The 19,577-nt window shown below is 35.1% G+C and overlaps 1 protein-coding gene across 2 annotated transcripts in view; it reads right to left on the bottom strand.

Moving 5' to 3' along the window:
- Positions 1 to 19,577, bottom strand: part of Zbtb10 (zinc finger and BTB domain containing 10) — a 52,512-nt gene that overhangs the window by 7,527 nt on the left and 25,408 nt on the right. The window contains exons 3-6 of one of the 2 annotated variants that reach the window (XR_006147605.1): positions 11,166 to 11,264; positions 5,868 to 6,044; positions 5,547 to 5,719; positions 4,637 to 5,315 (exon numbers count right to left, since the gene is read on the bottom strand). Coding sequence is in view for 1 of the 2 variants with exons in the window: in XM_042680691.1 (XP_042536625.1) it covers positions 5,010 to 5,315; positions 5,547 to 5,719; positions 5,868 to 6,044; positions 11,166 to 11,264 (755 nt within the window). In the remaining variant the exon portion in view is untranslated. Of the gene's footprint in view, positions 1 to 548; positions 5,316 to 5,546; positions 5,720 to 5,867; positions 6,045 to 11,165; positions 11,265 to 19,577 lie in introns of those variants that run through there. The other variant, XM_042680691.1, reaches the window with a different exon arrangement.

Genomic DNA, 19,577 nt, shown 5'->3' with positions numbered 1-19,577 from the left:
AATTAAAGTATATGGGTATTCTGTGATTTCCTTTGTTCCATTACCTTAAAAATATACCACCAAAAACTTTAAAAATGTCTTTATATTCAAAGAGTTGAAGTTTATAATGGTACATTTACTTGTAATCTGTTAATCCAACATACTGTAAATAAGAGAAAAAGCAGTTTTACCTGTTTTTCAATCCCAAGATTACACACAAGTATGAATTGCAGTGATTTTTTTTAAAAGATGTTTTCTAAAACTTGGAGAGCATCCTAAAAGTGAGTAAGAAATATTATGAATGCAAATCACTGCTATTTATTAATGAAAGCAGCCCTCTGAGGAGGACTAGGAGGTAGTTTAAGTCATTTGTGAACTTTCATATAAATACATACATATAAAACTCCCTCATAATTCTACAATTCAAACTTATAACTCCTAAGTACAAATATATTTAAACCATACTTCAATTTACAAAGGTGTTTCCCCTACCTCAAGTTTAAATTAATACACTTGCAAATAATTAGGAATTAAATGCCAGTCAATAAAATTCACAAAGCCAGAAGCAGTTTAGTGCTCACACGTTTATATTTTTAGATTTGATAAAGATTCTTGTGTATTTTCTAAATACACTGACAAAACAGTTTGGAAGTTTACATACATGTCTTAGGACATTTATTATTAGGTAGGTAAATTACATTAAAAAAATTGGTCTTCGTAAAAGATCTTCCCAGAGAGCTTTTACAAACAGCAGGCAGATTAAGTGTTTTTTGTTTACAGTGTTTAAAACGCTGATTCTTCCATTCTATAATGGCCTCAACTACCCTCTCCTTAACCCCAAATTTTGTTCTCAATAGCACTCCAAATTTAAGGACCCAACTGTCATAAAATTCAGGACTAGAAAACATCTTTTAAAGTGTGCTTATCCCTAACACATCTAGAGCTGTTCAATTCCACTTGGAAGTAGGGATACTGCAGGGGGGAAAACCCTTCCGTTTTAAATTCTAAAGTTACTCAAACACCTTTTTGTTAGTCCTAAGTGTGTATATTAGGTACCACAAGTTAAGATTAAGGATCCGGGTGATTGAACGGCACACAAAGATATCTAATGCTTCAGATTAAAAATCATTTCTTTAAAAGTAAAAATGCTACACCCCACAAATAGCATCTGCTAAAATGAGGTCCTGTGGCTTATTTAAGTCAAAGTGACAAAACAATTGCTTTATCAAGGGAAAAACAGTATGAATGTTTATTGGGGAAGAGAAAGGACATCCACAAAATTCCTAGCAGTTTTATAAGGACAATATAAATCTCCACAGACAAGAGCTGTTATTCTACAAAAAGTTGTTTAAGGAGGCAGCAGTAGAGCCTTCTTGACCAGCTTCAGATGTGATTAAGCTCCAGCTCTGTTAGATTAAATTAGGCAAGTTTATGAATCTTTGAGCCTTTTCTCATCTATAAAAGGGAGGCAATAGCACCTATCTTACAAGGATTAAGTGAAATACGGACAGCATGATGGCAAGTATGGGCATTAAAAAATTGGTAGCTTTAGGAATCATTCAGAAAAAAATGTATCTATAAACCTTTCATGCTATGTTCAGAAAATTCTCAAAATTAAGCTTGAGGTTTTCAATTAAAACATTTTTTTAGAAAGCATTTTCACTACTTTCCTCCATATGATACCATGTAAACCAATCATCTTCATCTTTTACATCAATGTATTTTACACCATTGTATTTTCAAGTCAAAATGCTTTCATTTCCAAGTCTTTTTCCTTTCTCCTTTTCTATTATTGAACTACTATGATATAGTTCATATTGTGTGCCTACTACTATGTATTAATGTGTCAAGCTCACCCTTTTCCATCAAGATGTCTCCATTTAAACACTAGTCAGTGTCTTCCCCCTAAATTTAAAAAATACTTGTATCTGTCCAGTTTTTTCTTTTTTTTTTTTAACTCTTGATTTCTAGGGCACAAAAATTTAGCAAATCACCTAGTGAGAAAAAATAAGGGCCAAGAACCAATAAGGGGACTATATATGACTATTGTCTTGGAGAATCCTAAGAAATAATATATGATCTTGACAGGGCTATGTGAAAGGAAATATCAAAGTTTATATTCTTCCCCTTTAGTAGAATTAAAGCTCTAAAATATCTTTCATTTAAAATATAAATTACAAGGAAACTTCAAACGTGTAACATCATTTTGCCAGCGTTCCACAGACAAAATTATGAATATTCATTAACTCTCAAGACCAAATCCTAAGGTCTTAGAATCTACTGAGTTCCTGATATCTATTGATTTCCTGAAATTGTTGTACTCTAAGTTGGAAAAGGAATATATTTAAAAAAATAGAAACGTCCAGTAGTATACCTTAGTACTAAAACTATTTTTTAAAAAGATCGAGAAGGGGGAGGGGGGAATAGTCCTTCAAGATCATGAAACAAAATAAGTTAGGCAGTCAGCAAGTAGAAAAATCTGTCAGTTCTGTTTCTGGTAAAATGCTTACTTCAAATAAATTTTTATATATGCTGAGGATAATATATTCAAGAGTATAAACATTCTTCCTTTGGATTACCTAAAAACAAAACTTTCAAAGTATCATATTCCAAATGACTAAAAATATAGCCAAATCTGTCACAACACAACATTAAAGGTAATGGACAATTATAGAATACTTTAAATTAACAGAAATAAGCCATCTACATCAAACCTTTGTTTCCAACTAAAACCAAAACAAAAGCACAACAATCCCGTAGTGTACCAAGTGTATATTTCAATTTACTGCACGCAATCTAACAAAAATTTGGTCATAATTTACCAGATATACATAAGTGATTCAATAAAGAAAACTTGATTTCAAGAGAATAAGTTCATATCTTGAAGAAAAGTAAAAAAAGTACATTAAGAATGTAAAGCCAAGTCCAGTTTCTATGCAATAAGTGAACTATAGTCTAATAAAGCAGATTTAGGTGATTTTTTTAGATATATATCTTTGCTCTTTAATATATATTTATATATAGACAGATCTACCAATTGTAAACTATGGTTTATTTTAAAGGAAGGGGATAAATGGGATGAAAGAAATCTTTATACTATACTTACATATTCACAAAGCAGAACATTTTAAATTTAAAATACTTTTTCATTCATAATTATCTTTGCCCAACTAATTATACTTTGGACTTCACTAGAGTTACATTTTATTCATTTGTCTCAAACACAGAGTAGGACATACTCTTCAGTTTTAAACAAAATTCAAACCAAAGCTATTCATCTGCCAAACTTATAGTTATATAGAAAGTACAATAAAGTCTAGATGACAAAAGATGCATCTAACCATGTAATTGTAATATTTTATCTTTGATATATCTAAGCAGATACATTATTGTCTGGCAATAAACCATCATTTTACTGAAATCAGAGACAATGATAGTTTGTCTCTTAAAAAAATAAGCTTTCAACTTTGATCAGATGGAGCACCAAATAGATTGTATCTGTCAAAGCATCTTTGCAATTTCTTCCCACACAACTAGCATAATTTAGTTACCTGATATAAAATAGGAAAATATACTCAATTTTTATTTGAAAGAAAACTGAAAATATGATGAATCTTAATTGTATAATATGTTCCGGATAAATGTCATCCATGTTAGTATGTGAAATGTTGTGGAGAGTTCCACAGTGAATTCTTTTCTCACCAGGCTAATGAAATCTAAACAATTTCAACTTAATATATCACCTTTTTCTATACCATACTATATTTAGTTAATAATAAAGCCTCTGAATTTTACTTGAAAGTTGTGGCCCACTGAATCATGATGTCTAGAAAGACTGAATTGAGGTGTAGTGACTTTAGGAAGGAGTGGAAATATAAATTATCAACCATTATTTCAAAAGACTCAAAATATCCCAGTAAGTATGAAACAAAGGAGAATGCACATTTTGTGTTAATTTTAATGATAAAAAGGGCACAGGAGGTAAAAACCTGATATTTCACTTATATTGCATAACAAGCTAACCAAACTGGACATGGAGGATAAATTATAAAACAAATCATTTTACTTATTGTTTCTATGACTTTTCTTCAATCAGATTTCTGTCTTCCAAATAAGGCTGAGGTATAGTACACTGGCAAAAATAATAAAGAGGCAAACAAGAATAGTGCCAAAGTAACAGATACCCAAAACCAAAAACTATGTCAGAAAACATCATATAGTAACCATTTATCAAATTAGAGCAGCAGGAGAAAGTTACTTGTAAATCATAATCATTTAGTGGTATTTGTCAGCTTCGCCACGTAACTTCGCACATCATTCTTCATTTGTGAAGTACTAAAATTCATGTCAAAAAGGAAAAGGGTCAGGGGAAGTCAGTTAGTTCATTCCAATAAATTACCTCTCCAGTTCTTATAAACATGCCTATCAGCACAAAATTGAGAAATAATACCTAAGACTAGAAGAGACTTGTTTTTTTTTAAGTTATAAAGCAAATTAAAATGGAAAATACAAGAAAATAGAACCAATGGGGTTGAAAAAGCCCCTCACTGAAAAATCTGTATTAAAAAAAATAAAATTAATAAAAATAAAATAGAAACAAAACTCTACTAGTACAAACTAGCCTGAGTGGTTTGATGGACAGAGTGATTGGGTCAACTGTACTTCCATAAAGGGATTTTCTTCATTCATGTTAAAGTGGAACATGAATGCAAGCTCTATAAAGAACAAGTACTATATTTTCATAGGACCCAAATAGTTACTGTATCTCCTATAAATAAAAAATATTTTACTTTGACTGAATATGTGGGGACTCCATGTAAGCCAACCACATGGTTGTTTGCTGTACAGTCCTGTGCAAATATAAAAAAAAATTTTTTGCTATAAGGCTTTTTGACCCTACAGTTTCACAGCAACATAACTACCATCCAGCATGTACCATATTTTGCAAGCCTTCAAAGTTCAACAATCCAAATTGTCGATTCATATTATGTCCAAATGCAGCATCCTTGAGGAGTATAAGTATAGGTCAGTTAATCATCCAGAGACATACAAACATCTCCTGATTCATCCCATCGAGATGGATCATTCTGATCTTCTCCATCATCAACCAGTTCTTCATCAGCTTCTCCTACTTCATTTTCTTCATATTCTTCATCCCGAGGGAATTCTGTATCCTGTCCCTGATCTACACCTTCTTGCCCTCCTGGTTGTGATTTATCTGCACAGTCTACACAAACACCATAGCGTCGAGATCCATGTCTTATTCCAACACTGGCTGCTAACATGAAGATCTTCTTACACACCATACATTTGTATTTTTTATCCTTTTTATGCACCTAGTTGAAGGGGGGGAAAAATTCAATATAAGGATAATGTAGAAACAGTTTTCACTTGAACTAAATTGAACCACACATAATAATCAGTGAATATATACCAATGTTTTTCTGCATTGTTCATAAATCATTTTAAAGCAAAAGTTATCTTCTTAAATTTGCAAATAACTTAAAATGCTGTCTACTTCACTGACCAAACCAGTTTAACCATTAGTTTTTTCTAAAGTTACTTACCAGGGAATGTCTTTTTACATGTTCTCTTCGAGTAAACAGCTTTCCACAAATATCACAGCTAAACGATCTTACTCCCGTATGAATGAGTAAATGCCTTTTTAGTGTTCGTCTGTATTTGGCTACATAGTTACAATGAGGGCATTTTAACTTGTTCATGATTAGAGATGATTCACCTATAAGAATTTAAAAAAGCACTCATTATACATTAGTAAACAAAACCCTCACTATGTATACCCCTAAAAACATCAACTAAATGTGGGGTCACTGTATACTTTTATAAAATTATGTAATTTTAGAATTGTTTGGTTAATCAGTACTTGCCATTTTCCCATGTTTCTTGTTTTGGCCAAGATTCTGGCAATAATCCATACTTGAAGTCATTAGAAGCACCTGGTATCAATCCATACTTGAAATCACTTGAGGTACCCGGTATCAATCCATACTTGAAATCACTTGAAGGGCCAGGAATCAAACCATACTTGAAATCATGTGAAGTACCTAGTATAATTGAAAAACAGTGATTTTTGAAGTAATGATGCTATTTAGAGTATATCCTATAAGCACTTACAGAATATCTGAATATAAAGTAAATAGTAAGTCATGAATATCTATCTCTAAAAGTATGAACTAAGTACATATATCTCTTTATAAAATGCTCAATCTTATTTCATTATAGTAAGAGAAATACAGAAATAAGGCAAAAACTACTTTTCTCTAGATTTAATTCCATCTTGGATTTGTACATTTCAGGAGTGGTGTTACTGTGGCCTGAATGCAGGGCCTGGGCGCTATCTTTACCTTTTTTTCCTCAAGGCTGGCGCTCTACCACTTGAGTCACAGATCCCCTTCCAGGAATCTTTTATAATAGGAATATATCCTGAATCCTGTACAGCTAGTTGCTGATCCAATCAACCAGCAATTCTAGCCTCTGAGTGTCAACTGTTTTCCTGGTTCTAGCTATTAATGTTTCAGAGCCTGTATTCCACAGAGCAATCAAGCATTCTTTTAAAACACTACTTGTGGGCCACTACTCTACTCAAAAGGCTGCAGGAGCTTCTCATCCAACTAACTAAAAAAAAAAAAAAAAAAAAAAGGCCAAATTTTCAATATCCTAACAAGCCTTACCTGATAGTGCTTCTTGCTTCTAATCACCCTCATGAGGGCTTCATTCCCAAAATACTGATCTCTCTGTGTTGTTCCTCCACAGTAAACAGGGGTTCTACTTCAAAGCACTTATAGTTTTATCTACCTGAAACATTCCTTTCCAAAATATACACTCTAACTTGTACAGTGTTTATTCATGTAGCAATACAGGCTCAACATTTCTAATATGAAATGTTCCCAAATCTGAATCTTTATCGTGTTATTATATTGGTGCTCAAAAAGGTTCAAATTTTGGAACATTTCAGATTTCAGATTTTTTGTATGAATTTACAAACTCCTGGTGAAATGTTACAAAATCTGACACTGTAAATATTTTTGGTTCCAAAGATTTAGGATAAGGCATAATCTAATAAATTTTATTCCCATGAACACTATTGTCTTAATAAAAGAATGTTTATCAGCAGACTTTATAAGAGTATCAATAAACAATGAAGTTTAAAGGGTCACTATTTTTTAAAAATTCATATAACTACTAATGAAATTTGTTTCATTCTTAGAACACATTTAGTTGGTTTTTTTTTATGTCAAGAAAGCTCTCTGGACCCATAGTTATATATAATTTAACTACAGTGTGTTACTGTTAGGAAGTTTTTTAACTTCTAAAGTGAGACATTTCCACCATGTGTGGGATAGGGATGAAGATGGGAATGGTAGCCTGTGGAGAAAAATCAATTTTTAGTCTCACATTTCTAAATAAAGCCAGGGCTTTATTGAGTCATGCTCTTTAATCTGAATCAGTAGAAAAACGTTAATTAAACTTAAGTAGAACAAGGAATGCCTATCTTCCCCACCTGTGTATTTGTATGTATTTCTAGTTTAAAACATGTATGTATAGGTGCATTTATATGCATGTGTAAACGTGCAATCCACTTATTTGTTGAACAATTTTATTCTAGCCAGGCTCAGGTGACTCATACTTGTAACTAACCACCAAAAAACTGAAAGCTGAGCTGTGGCTCAAGAGGTAGATCTTTAGCCTTGAACAAAGCTCAGGGACAGCACCTAGGCCCTGAAGTATAAGCCCCAGAACCAACAGCAGCAGCAACAACAAAAAGCCAACATGTACCTAATATTTTTTTACTTGCTCAAAATATTTATACACTAGTGTCAAAAATAAAAAATGGTAGCCAGGTGGTGCACAACTGTAATCCTAGCTATTCAGGGGGCTGAGACCTGAGGATCGCAGTTCAATGCCAGCCTGAGCTGAAAGTCCCAACGATACTCTTTTCTCCAATAACCAGGAGAAAACCGGAAGTAGAGCTGTGGCTCAATGATAGAATTCAAGAATAGTGCTTTAGCCCCATGACTGACCTAAATAAATCAATAAACGTAATATATTACTCAACACAAAAAGTTTAACATAAAGATGATTTATGAACAATAATCCAAGATCCAGTATTATATTTTTCTTTATTTTCCCTTTGGTCCAAGATGGGGAATCAGTACCTGAGCTTTTCACTCATTGGCTGGTGCTCTACCAGCTGGGCCACATGTCTACCCCCCAAAATTATATTTTTGAATACTTGAAATTCAATGTTTCTTTTGCAGATAGTGTTTATGGTAAAAGATAAAAGAGATGACTTATAATACATACTACTACAGTCTACATCTCTAATTTTTGTAATTTTCTGAGATAACTCCAGGCATTTGCAGAATAGCTTGAAAAAAGATACTGTGGTTGTAATTCAATATATATTAAGGACATTAAGGATCTATTTCAAATTGTACTGTTTTTGAATAATTCTTGTAGGCATTTTATAAAGAATATATTATATGTGCATATACTCATACATATATGTATACACACTTTGAGAAATAGCTTGTTATGTAATTCAGGCTGACTTCAAACTTATGCATGTACTACCAAATTTGGAGGGACAATCCTTTTTGAGGGGTTGGAGGCGTGGTTTAGGTAGTAAAGCCAACCAGTGGGCAAAAGCACTAGATATCAAGTTTGTGTCTCTGTCTCAAAAGAAAAAAAATATTCTTTTTTTACTTATTATCCAATAATGGCAAACTAAGAGGAAAACTATTTTTGATGTTATAAGGTAAGTCATATGACACAGTCTGTCCCAGATGTAACTATGTCAATAAGTCAAAATATCCCCTTAAGGAAAATGTCAGGATGAAGACTTTACTCTGGAAAGTAACATAGGCCCTTCTCCATGAAAATGTTTATGTGCATCAAGTTTAAATTTTATATATGAATTCCCACAGTCCCATTAAACAGATCCTTGGAACAGACTTCTAAGCCAAGAAAGTTAGTGCAATAAAATACTCTTCTAAGCAATTTTCTGAACAAGGGGGAAATAATCTTCATAATACATCTCACCTGCAATGGGACAGTACTAGCTTAATTTAGGTCACAGTGTATGGTATTTAGAAGCCCCTACCTGGGGATGGGAGGTGTACATCTTTAATTTCAGTGCTTGGGAGGCAGGCTGTCATAAATTTTGAGGCTAGCATGTACTAAATAACTATGGTAAAGACTATGTTTGAAGGCCAGGTATCGTGGTTTACACCTGTAATCCTAGCTACTCAGGAGGTTGAGCTCTGAGGATCATGGTTCAAAGCCAGCCTGAGCAGCAGTCCATCAGACTCATCTCCAATTAACCACCAGAAAACCGGAGGTAGCGCTGTGGCTCAAGTGGTAGAGTGCTAGCCTTGAGCTGAAGAGCTAAAGGACAGTGCCCAGGCCCAGAGTTCAAGCCCCATGACTGCCCTTCCCCCCTCGTCCCCCCCCCCAAAAAAAAGACTATGTTCTAAAAAACCAAGGGACAGGAGGATGTAGCTCAGTGGGAGAGTTTGCCTAGAATTTGCACAACCCTGGGCTGATCTAGCACCAAGGAAACAGCAGGAAAGGAAAAGGGGGAGAGGGGGATGTTGAGAACTGACTACTTTTTCTAAGGAGTGCTCAAAATTGTCTTCTTTCCAGCAGCAATTGTGAAAAGAACGTAAATGCAACATAGACTAAATAATTGAATATCCAAGCGCCTCTGCCTTTCTTTAGCATTAATTCTGGCACACATTCTTTCTCTTCATGGGTAACACATGTACACATTTTTTATACTTGCACTTTTACTGCAAGCCTAAATATATAGCATGCACCTTACAAAACCACAACCCACCCAAGAAATTTAAAACTGAATGCTGTTTGTATTACATACTCACATTCCCAACTATTCCCCAAATACTCCCTTTAATCCTGAAATGGTAACTTCCTTGATCTAATCTACTATTGCATTTGCTTCTTTCTTTTAATCTACAGGTTCCTCTCCTTGTCCTTTATGACATTACAATTTGGACCACCTGCTAATTGTGGGATTTACTCAGATTTGCCTGACTTTTCTTCAGTTAGATTTGGGTAAAAAATTTAGCAAGAACATTACAAGGGTAATGCCATATGTCAGTAATTTCAGTTTGTTTTGTTATCAACTGGTTATAGTAATGCTCCTCTAATTTCTCTCCCCTTGTAATTAGATATAATCTATGAAATAAGATCATGTTACTATGCTATTCAATAACCTTTCACCCAATCATAGTGGGCAAGCATGGCTGCTTAACATCCATTGATGATTCTGAATTGCTTCCTGTGGAGTACTGCAAAACAGTTATTTTCCTGGGCTAGGGATGGTTCAAATGGCACGAGAGCTTGCCTACTAGCAGAAGCCCCTGGATTCAAACCCCAATACTGCAAAAAAATTAAAATATTTTTCTAAATCCATCATTCTTTTGTTACATTTTAAAGTCCCACTCCACTCATATACTTTTTTGTTTGTGCAAGTACTGGGATTTGCACTGAGGACATAACTCTTGCTTTTTCTGCTCAAGACTGGGGTTCTATTATAACTTGAGCCACACCTCCCAACCACCCTTTCACTTCAGGCTTTATCTGCCTGTTCTGATTTCAAAACCAGATGCTCAAATCACAGCCTGCTGAGTAGCTAGGATTACAGGTATAAGGCTAGCCATACTCAGCTATTTTTCTCATTTTACTTTTAAAGTATAATCTTTGAATTTATATGCATTCCAAACTTATAGCTGCTACAATACCTAAAATAATCAACATTTATTCTGCAGCCATCAACAATCATACCATTATGGTATGGTACCAATATGATATCATACCAATTAAAATGGACTAGTTAACCCTCTGATAATCCTCCTTCTCATTCTATCCATAAACTCCATTAACTACTTTTGATATTTGTTTTAAAAATTCAAAAGTTTTTCAAACAAACTAAAAATATCGAATTTTAAAGAAATATTTATTTCTATTTATCAAGTTTCCAAAGTCATAAGTACAGCAATTATAAATTAGGACTATTTACATAAAAGAAACAAATTATATATTATTTTCTAATATGTTGTTATATTACATGTAATATATATAACACTTCCCAACCTTCAAGTCCTCTTAAATAAATTCTTTGTTTAAAATCTTACTATACCTACCAGCATCACCTCCATCTTGACTAGAGCAGGTCTCAGCCAATAAATTTGCATTCATATTTCTATCACCATCTGGCCCTGAGAGTAAAGCACCATCCAAATCTGAAAGGACACAAAAATTCTTGTATAAGCTACATCTTAGCCATTTACCCAGGCACTACTTTTTCTTAATCTTTTTTATTTAATCTGCACAAAAATTTCTATCTGCAAGTGCTGAGTATCTGTTATGTGCCAAACATTGTAAAACAAATACAAAATCATGTCTAAATCAGTACAAAACAAAAATTATACTACAGGAGAGCAAGGTCTGGCCTGGCACCCATCCTACTCATCTTTGTCTTCCTGGTGTTCAAAGGTATGTCCTTAAGAGGAGGAGAATGTACAATTTTAAGAGCTAATCTTTTTTCCTTTTTAGGCAAGAGCTATTGTTCCCCTCTCCATCACAGGGCTTGAACTCAGGGGCTGCGTGCTGTCCTTGAGTCCTTTTGCTCAAGGCTAGCACTCTACCACTTTGAGCCACAGTGCCATTTCAGGTTTTCTGGTGGCTAATTGGAAATAAGAGTCTTGTGGGCACTTTTCTGCCTGAACTGACTTTTGAACTGTGACCCTCAGATCTTAAGCTTCCTGAGTAGCTAGGATTACAGGAATGAGCCACCAGTGCCCGGCTAGTGCTAATCTTAACATACAGAAGGAAGAGGAAAAGCAGCATATAAAAAACAGCCAACTAGTATGATACATATTTTTTGTTGCAAATCTATATTTCCTGTAAATAATATTCAATCCCATTGCTGCTTCAGTCAAGCACTCATTATTACTGTCCTGGATGGGTTAACTAATGTTATCAGTTCCTGATTTCCTCGTTTCCAAAATATAAAATGCTCACACTACTGTTTCCTGGAGGAATCTTCCTAAAATATAAAGAAAAATTTGAATGATTCATCAGGGCTTTTAGGATGAAAATCAAACTTTTAAGTTTAATATTCACATTCCTTTTACATCAATCCAACTGTACCAAAGCATCCTCTACTCTCAAATATCTTATGGGTCTGAAGATTTTTGTTTTTTAATGTTCCTCTTTCTAAAGTTAGAGAAATGGCTTAAGTGGTAATACCTGAGTTCCTTAAGTGGCAAGTACCCGAGTTCAAAAGCCTATATACTGCCAAAACAAAGTTCCTGGTGAATATTCTCCTCTTAACCTCTCAGAGTTCAAGATTTATCCACAGAAATGGAGGGACAAAGGGTGAACAAATGCAGCAGTGGTACTCACTAGGCACTATGTTAAAAATGAACTATACACTTGAGGGTGGGAACATGAGGGAAAAATTGGGAGAATGCAGGAAGAAGGGACATTGTCCAAAAAGAAATGTACTCTTTACCTGACTTAGGCAACTGTAACATCTCTGTATAGCACCTTTATAATAACAATAAACACATTTAAAGAAGACTTATTGATTATCTTTGAGTATTACCATCCTTGATTGCTCTGGATCTGTTAAACCCAAGGGCACTGGTGTCTCTCATAACTATAATCCTAGCTACTTAAGAGGTTGAGCTCTGAGCATCCTGGTTCAAACAAAGCCAGCTCATGCTGTAAAGTCTATGAGATTCTTACCAATTAGCCTCCAAAGAGCCAGGAGTGGAGCTGTGGTTCACACGGCAGAGGTCTAGCCTTGAGCAAAAAGCTCCGACAATGCCGAGGCCAGAACCACCAAACACAAACTCTCCTAACAGAAGTATTTACAATGGAACAAAGAAATTATGATATATTCATACATTGAAACATTATATAACTATGGTTCTACTGTTTAGCTATAAAACCCAAAATAGCTTATCAAAATTTAGTACTATAATTCTGACAAGCTATAATAGGATCACTTGATTGTGAAAGAGTAAACTCATGGCCAACTATGCACAGTATGTCATACTGACTCTTAGTAATAAAGTGATTTCATTAAGGCCGTGATTTATAATGGACTACCAATTTTCACATTTATAAATGTGAAAATTAGCAACTCAAGTAAGGTCTGGAATGGTCATGACTTTGTTGGTAGCAGTGGCAAAGAGAAAAAGTAAAAAGAATTTGATGCTAATAGAGCCTGGTGGCAGATTAAATGTTGAGGGGTGGGTTTAAGGTAATAATGAGGAAAAGTTTCTAGTCTATACTGGCAGCAGCAAAGGATATCCAGAAAATGGGGTAGATAAAAGGAGATACCAAGTGAAGTAAAAAGAAGTAAGTAAAAGGGCCACATGATGGTGGCTCACACCTATAATCCTTCAAGATCTTAGGATCCTTGTTTGAAGCAACCTGGTTATCTAGAACTATCAAAAGCCTCAAAGGGGAACTGAGGCTTAAGTAACAGAGTGTTAGCCTTGAGTCCAATAGCTAAGGGACATGCAAAAGCCCTGAGTTCAAGCCCCCGAAGGGGCACAAAAAAAACAGAAGGGGAAGGGAGTTTGTTTTCTGCCTGGCATCTATCTCTAGTCTACCACTTCCTGAATGTAAAACAGGTCATTTCACTTCTTTAATGACTGGTACTCAAAGTCACTAAAACCAGTATCAGAGAGCAATGTACTAGAAATGCCAATTCTCAGAATCTACTTTGGATATATCTATACTAGATACTTCAGAGGTGAGGCCAGCCTGCACTTTGTATTATAAAAAAGCCCTCTAAGTGATTCTGATGCCAACCAAAGATTAAGAAGTGTTTTAGTATAAAAATGAGAGAAAAACTTAAGGGTCAAATGAGATGTCATTTGATTCTACTATTTTTCTCACTTATATTTACAAGTACAGAAATCTAGCAACAAAGGTGCTTGAGTTGGAAAAAAAATAAGTTTGAGTTGTCAGAATCCACATGGCAATAAACAGATGAGACCATGGGTGCAGGGTAGGGGAAGAGACTGGCCAAATATACTAAATAATCCCAGCACTTAATGAACCAGAAACACACAAAAAGGTTTTCAGTGGGGGGAAAAAAAAGACTTTCAAGGAAAAGTACCGTATGAACTTTGTCAATGATACCTAGAACCTAGAACTCAAGATGATATCTGAAAATGTACATTATTTTTCTTTTATAAGCATCTATAAAGTCTCTGGTATTGTTAAGTGAGTGATACTGGGTAAGCCAGTGGAAACAAGAGTGGCCTGTGTTGTGTTTAGAAGATGACCAATTAGGAAGTGGAGGTGTGGCTCAAGTGACAGAGCATTAGTCTTAAGCAAAAAAACCCAATAGCCATTAATGGGCCATGAATTCAAGCTCCAGGACCAACACAGCAAACAGACACACTTATACCAAAAAAAATAAAAAAAAAAAAGACCAATTAACTGATTTAAAAAATTTAAAAATATTGACAAAGTCTGAATACAAAAAGGAACTGTGAGAAAGGATATGAATTGCTTTTCTAGTTTGGGAATGATGGCCCGTAACTATAATGTCATCAAAAGGGAGAGTAAAGAAGAAAAGAAAGGTCATAAGTTCAATCCCAGTTTGGGCTATAGTGAGACTCTAACTGGGTACATGGCTGGAGTGGTAGAACAATATACCCTGGCAAGCACTAGTCTCTGAGTTCAGTACCCAGAACAGCCCAAGAACAAACAAAAACCACCAAAAGATCCTGCATCTCAATAAAATGAAACAAAAACAAGAATTGGTTTTCTTAGGAGGTAAACATTAAATGCTGAAAGACACTTGGAAAGGGAGAAATTGAAAATGGTATTAGATAAGCAGTTATCAATCTTGTAAGATTCCTAAGTAATCTGAAATCTAGAAGCACAGGTTAGGATAGTCACAAGATAGCAGAGAGAAAGGTTCTAGTGTTGGCTTCCATTTTCTCTGTACAATACAGTATGATGTCATCATCTAAGTGGGCAGAAAATACCTTATTTGGAATGCAGGAATGATAAATTGACTCCTGTCCATGTTTTTTGCCAGTAGGAACACTGTAATCTGTTTTATCAGATTATTACCACATATGCCAATCAAAAAGCCTTCAAAAATGTTATATTATCAGACTGAATTTCTGCCCTTTGCTATTTGTAGTATTAACCAAAGGTTAATTTTAAATAACTTATAAAAAAAGTTTTTCAACTAGGTATTTTATAATTACAATGAAACATATCCATAACTGAAAATGCTTAAAATGTATGGCTTTCCTTATGGAATAGAATCCAAAAATTAAAAATAGGAAGGACACCTGGACATTGGTGGCTTACACCTGTAATTAATTCTAGCTACTCAAGAGGCTGGGATCTGGAAGACTGAGGTTCCAAGCCAGTCCAGTCTGGCATTTCCACTATGTACAAAAGTATTAAATCATACATCCACATTACATCTCTTTTTATGTGCAATATTTCCCTTTGAAAACAAAAACAAAACAAAATAGAATATAAATAATTTTGAAATGTGAGTGAATATAGCTGAAATAAACTGCTTGTTACTATAAAAATAGAACAAGGAAATTTGTCAAAATTCTTTTGGGAAAGGGTAAGGGAACAGTGACAGAGGATGAGATTGATTGGAATATATTGCAAATATGTGGAAAATGCTCATGAAATTCCCCTCTGTAAAATTAATAACATTAATAAATAAAAAAATACCCCCAACCATATAAAATGTCCACATTATCTTTCTGGAAAGGCACTACCTACCTGATTTTTTTTTTAAGGCTGGGAATGTGGCTTAGTGATAGAGTGCTTGCCTAGCTTGCATGAAACCTTGGGTTTGATTCCTCAGTGCCACATGAACAAAAAAAAAAAGCCCCAAGTGGCACTGTGGTTCAAGTGGTAGTCTGTTAGCCTTAAGCAAAAGAAGCTCAGGAGCAGTGTGCAGGCCATGAGAGTTCAAGCTCCAGGACTGGCAAAAAAAAAAAAAAAGCCAGGCACCAGTGACTCTCATCTGTAATCTTAGCTACTCAAGAGGCTGAGATCTGCATTACTTTAGTTCCAAGCCAGCCTGGGCAAAAAGTCCATGAGACTCTTATCTCCAAATAACTATTAACCAGCAGGAAGTAGAGCTGCTGTGGTTCAGGTGGTAAAGCACTAGTTGTGAGCAAATTGGCTCAGACAGTTCCCAGGCCCTGAAGTTAAAACCCCAAAGTAGGCACATACACACTACACTCTCTCTCTGTATTTGTCTCTGTCTCTGTCTCTGTGTGTGTGTGTCTCTCTCTCTTTGGGCATGTGCTTGTAAATACTAGTTAGTCGGAAAGGTAGATATCAGAATTGTAGTTTGAAGCTAGTCCCCACAAAAAAATTAACAGGGCTGGCCACAGCGAAAACATGAGATTATACCCTAAAATTAACTAAAGCAGAAACGGCTGGGGACAGGCTTGCTTGAAATGAAGCAAGAAGCCCTAGCTTTAAATTCCAGTACTACCCAAACAAATTTTAAAAAATCCAAATCTCAAAATAGGTAAGCTCTTCCAGGTTGATAAGAGGCTTATACAACAGAGTTCTGGACTTGGTAATGAATTTATCAGATCACCACTGTAGCTTTGTTCAAAACCAGCCAAAATATCAATCAAGCAATTAATTGTAAGAATAGAATATAAGCCAAGTAACCGATGATTTATTTGCTCCAGAACTGAATTTTGCTTCATAGGATTAAAAGACCCTCATCTTATGGAAATCTTTCACTTCATTTAAATGTAGCAAAAAACAAACAAAAAAACTCAAACTAATATTTCTTTGCAAGTAGAAAAAAAATTCTGAAACATTAGTTTCCAAGAATCTCCACTTTGAGGTCAGCTATCTGTAAGTAGAGTAGAATAGAATAAAATATAATAGGATAAAATAGAAATAGGATAGGATAAAAGCACACAACGGAAATAGAATTGGATATAAGTATGAAATTAAGAAATTAAGAATACTTTACAAAATGACATTTTTCCCCATGACTGGGATCAGGTATACATAGGTAAGTAACACTGAAATAACCTAGCTAAAGGACTATTCATTTCTTTCACTTTTATAATAGCAGATACCTCAAAATAAGACTTAGTGGCAGATTGCTTGCCTGTGCAGCACGCATCAAGCCCTGAGTTCTATTCCTCAGTACCATATACACAGAAAAGGCCAGAAGTGTGCTGTGTCTCAAGTGGTAGAGTTCTAGCCTTAAGCAAAAGAAGCTCATGGACAGTGCCCAGGCCCTGAGTTCAAGCCCCAAGGCTGGCACAAAAACAAAAACAAACAAAAAACACAAAAACAAATTTTATATCTAGTAGTTCTTTCACTTATTTAAGTTTCGGTTAAGTTTCATTATAGAGGGCCACGCATTGTACTTCACATTTGTAATTTCAGCTATTTGGTCAGAGGCAGGAGACTGAAGGCAACAAAAACAGATGACTGTTACCTAAAATAAAGTAAAAAGGGCTGGAGGTGTGGTTCAACTGATAGAGGACTTGCCAAATTCAAGGTCCTGAGTTCAAATTTCAGTACGACTACCCCTAAAAAACTATTTGTATCCTCAGTTCTATTAATGAAGATTCTAAGGCTGAATGGAGCCCTACAGTTTTAACTATATGATACTGCCTCCTGGTTTAATATAATAGCACTAAGTCTCAGGCAATCAAACCTAGATTATACACAATCCTAAAAATGAGTGTGGAAGTATAATCAAACTTTGTTAATGATACTCAATATACTTTTTTAAAAATTTCATTCTATGCTACACATTCCCTTATATTGATACATCACAAAGTTGAGAATATTGCTAAACAAAAATACTGAGTATATTTTTATATAAAACTATAATTATTTTTTGTTTTTTTTTTTGTTTTTTTATTGTGAAAATACCGTACAGAGGGGTTACAATTACATGGGCAAGATAATGAGTACATTTCTTATCAAGCATTGTTGCCTCCTCCTTTGTAAAACTATCATTATTAAGGTCCAGTTAATCTTGGTGTCCATGATCACAGTAGACATCCATTGACATTAGATGGATGCCTTCTACATATGGGAAGACACACCATAACTCTTCCCCATGAGTGCTAATCAATATTCTAAGAATGACCCAAATGAAAACTAACCAAGGTTTTCTTAGAACAAAAATATTCTTGAGAAGATTTACATGAGAACATAGGAGAAATGGAAATAGTTAACTCCACTGTACAAACTCTTTATAGATTCACTAAGATCTATTCAACTTTCATTTTCATTTAAATACATTCTTCACACTTTAATACCTTAGCATGGTTATGGTGAGCAACAGGTTCTCCTCTCTGCAATTTCAAGATAAAAAGTCTTATTTTTATAAATAAGTATTTCTTAATTTTTTGCTCAACTGCAAATGTATTTTGTATACACATTGCTCTTTGTCGGTTCCTTTATTATCCTAGACACTTTCTGATGACACAGACTGGGGCTTCAAGGTTCCTTTAAAAAGATTTTTTCCACCAACAAAAAGTCCTTAGCAGGTCTCCCCACTCACACTCAAACAATTCTCTCCAAATATTTTTGTTTTATATGCCATATAAATAAAATATCTAGGGCTGGGAAGGTGGATCAGTGGTAGAGCGCTTGCCTTGCATGCCTGAGGCCCTGAGTTCGACTCCTCAGCACCACATAAGCAAAAAGAAAAAAGCCCGAAGTGGTGCTGTGGCTCAAGTGGTAGAGTGCTAGCCTTGAGCTGAAGAGCTGAGGGACAGCGCCCAGGCCCAGAGTTCAGGCCCCACAAACAGACCCCCCCCCCCAAAAAAAAATCTAGTTAAAAAATACTTGTTGGCTGGGTGTTGTCTGTAAGTAGACCAAAATCTAGGACTGTGATAAGAAGTCATCCTGGGCATGAAGTCTGTGAGACTCATTGAAGCTAGATCTAAAATACACCAGGACATAAATTATATAGGTCTCTAGGTATTCAGTGAGACCAAAGGAGGATACTCTTAGGAGAGGAACAGAAAGGCATAATAAATCTGATCACACAAAATAATATTTCTTGAAATGAACTCCAGGAAATGGAGCTTTTGTTTGCTTGCCCTTGGGAGTGCAAGGGGAGGCACACAATGAAGGGATGGGGGCTGGGAAGGTGGCTTAGTGCTTGCCTTGCATGCATGAGGCCCTAGGTTCGATTCCTCCATACCACATAAGCAGAAAAAGTGGTGCTGTGGCTCAAGTGGTAGAGTGCTAGCCTTAAGCTGCCCCACGACCAATGGAAAAAAAAAGAGAAATGGAGGGACAAAACATGAACAAAATGCAATAATGATACTAATAATACTATGTTCAAAATGAACTATACAACTTGTGGGTGGGGGGTGGAAAGGAAAAACTGGGAGACAGCAAGGGAAGGGTGTCACTGTCCAAGAATAAATGTACTCTTTACCTGACTTAATTAACTATAACCCATCCGTATATCACCTTTATAAGAGAAACATTTTTTTTAAAAGTCTTACAGGAAAAAATGTTAAAACACAGAAGTG

The sequence above is a fragment of the Dipodomys spectabilis genome, unplaced genomic scaffold (genome assembly GCF_019054845.1).
Source record: "Dipodomys spectabilis isolate Male_0828 unplaced genomic scaffold, ASM1905484v1 ptg000063l, whole genome shotgun sequence".
Taxonomy (NCBI): Eukaryota; Metazoa; Chordata; class Mammalia; order Rodentia; family Heteromyidae; genus Dipodomys; species Dipodomys spectabilis.
The sequence above is the reverse complement of the archived record's forward strand: the minus strand, read 5'-3'. Positions and strand labels throughout refer to the sequence as shown.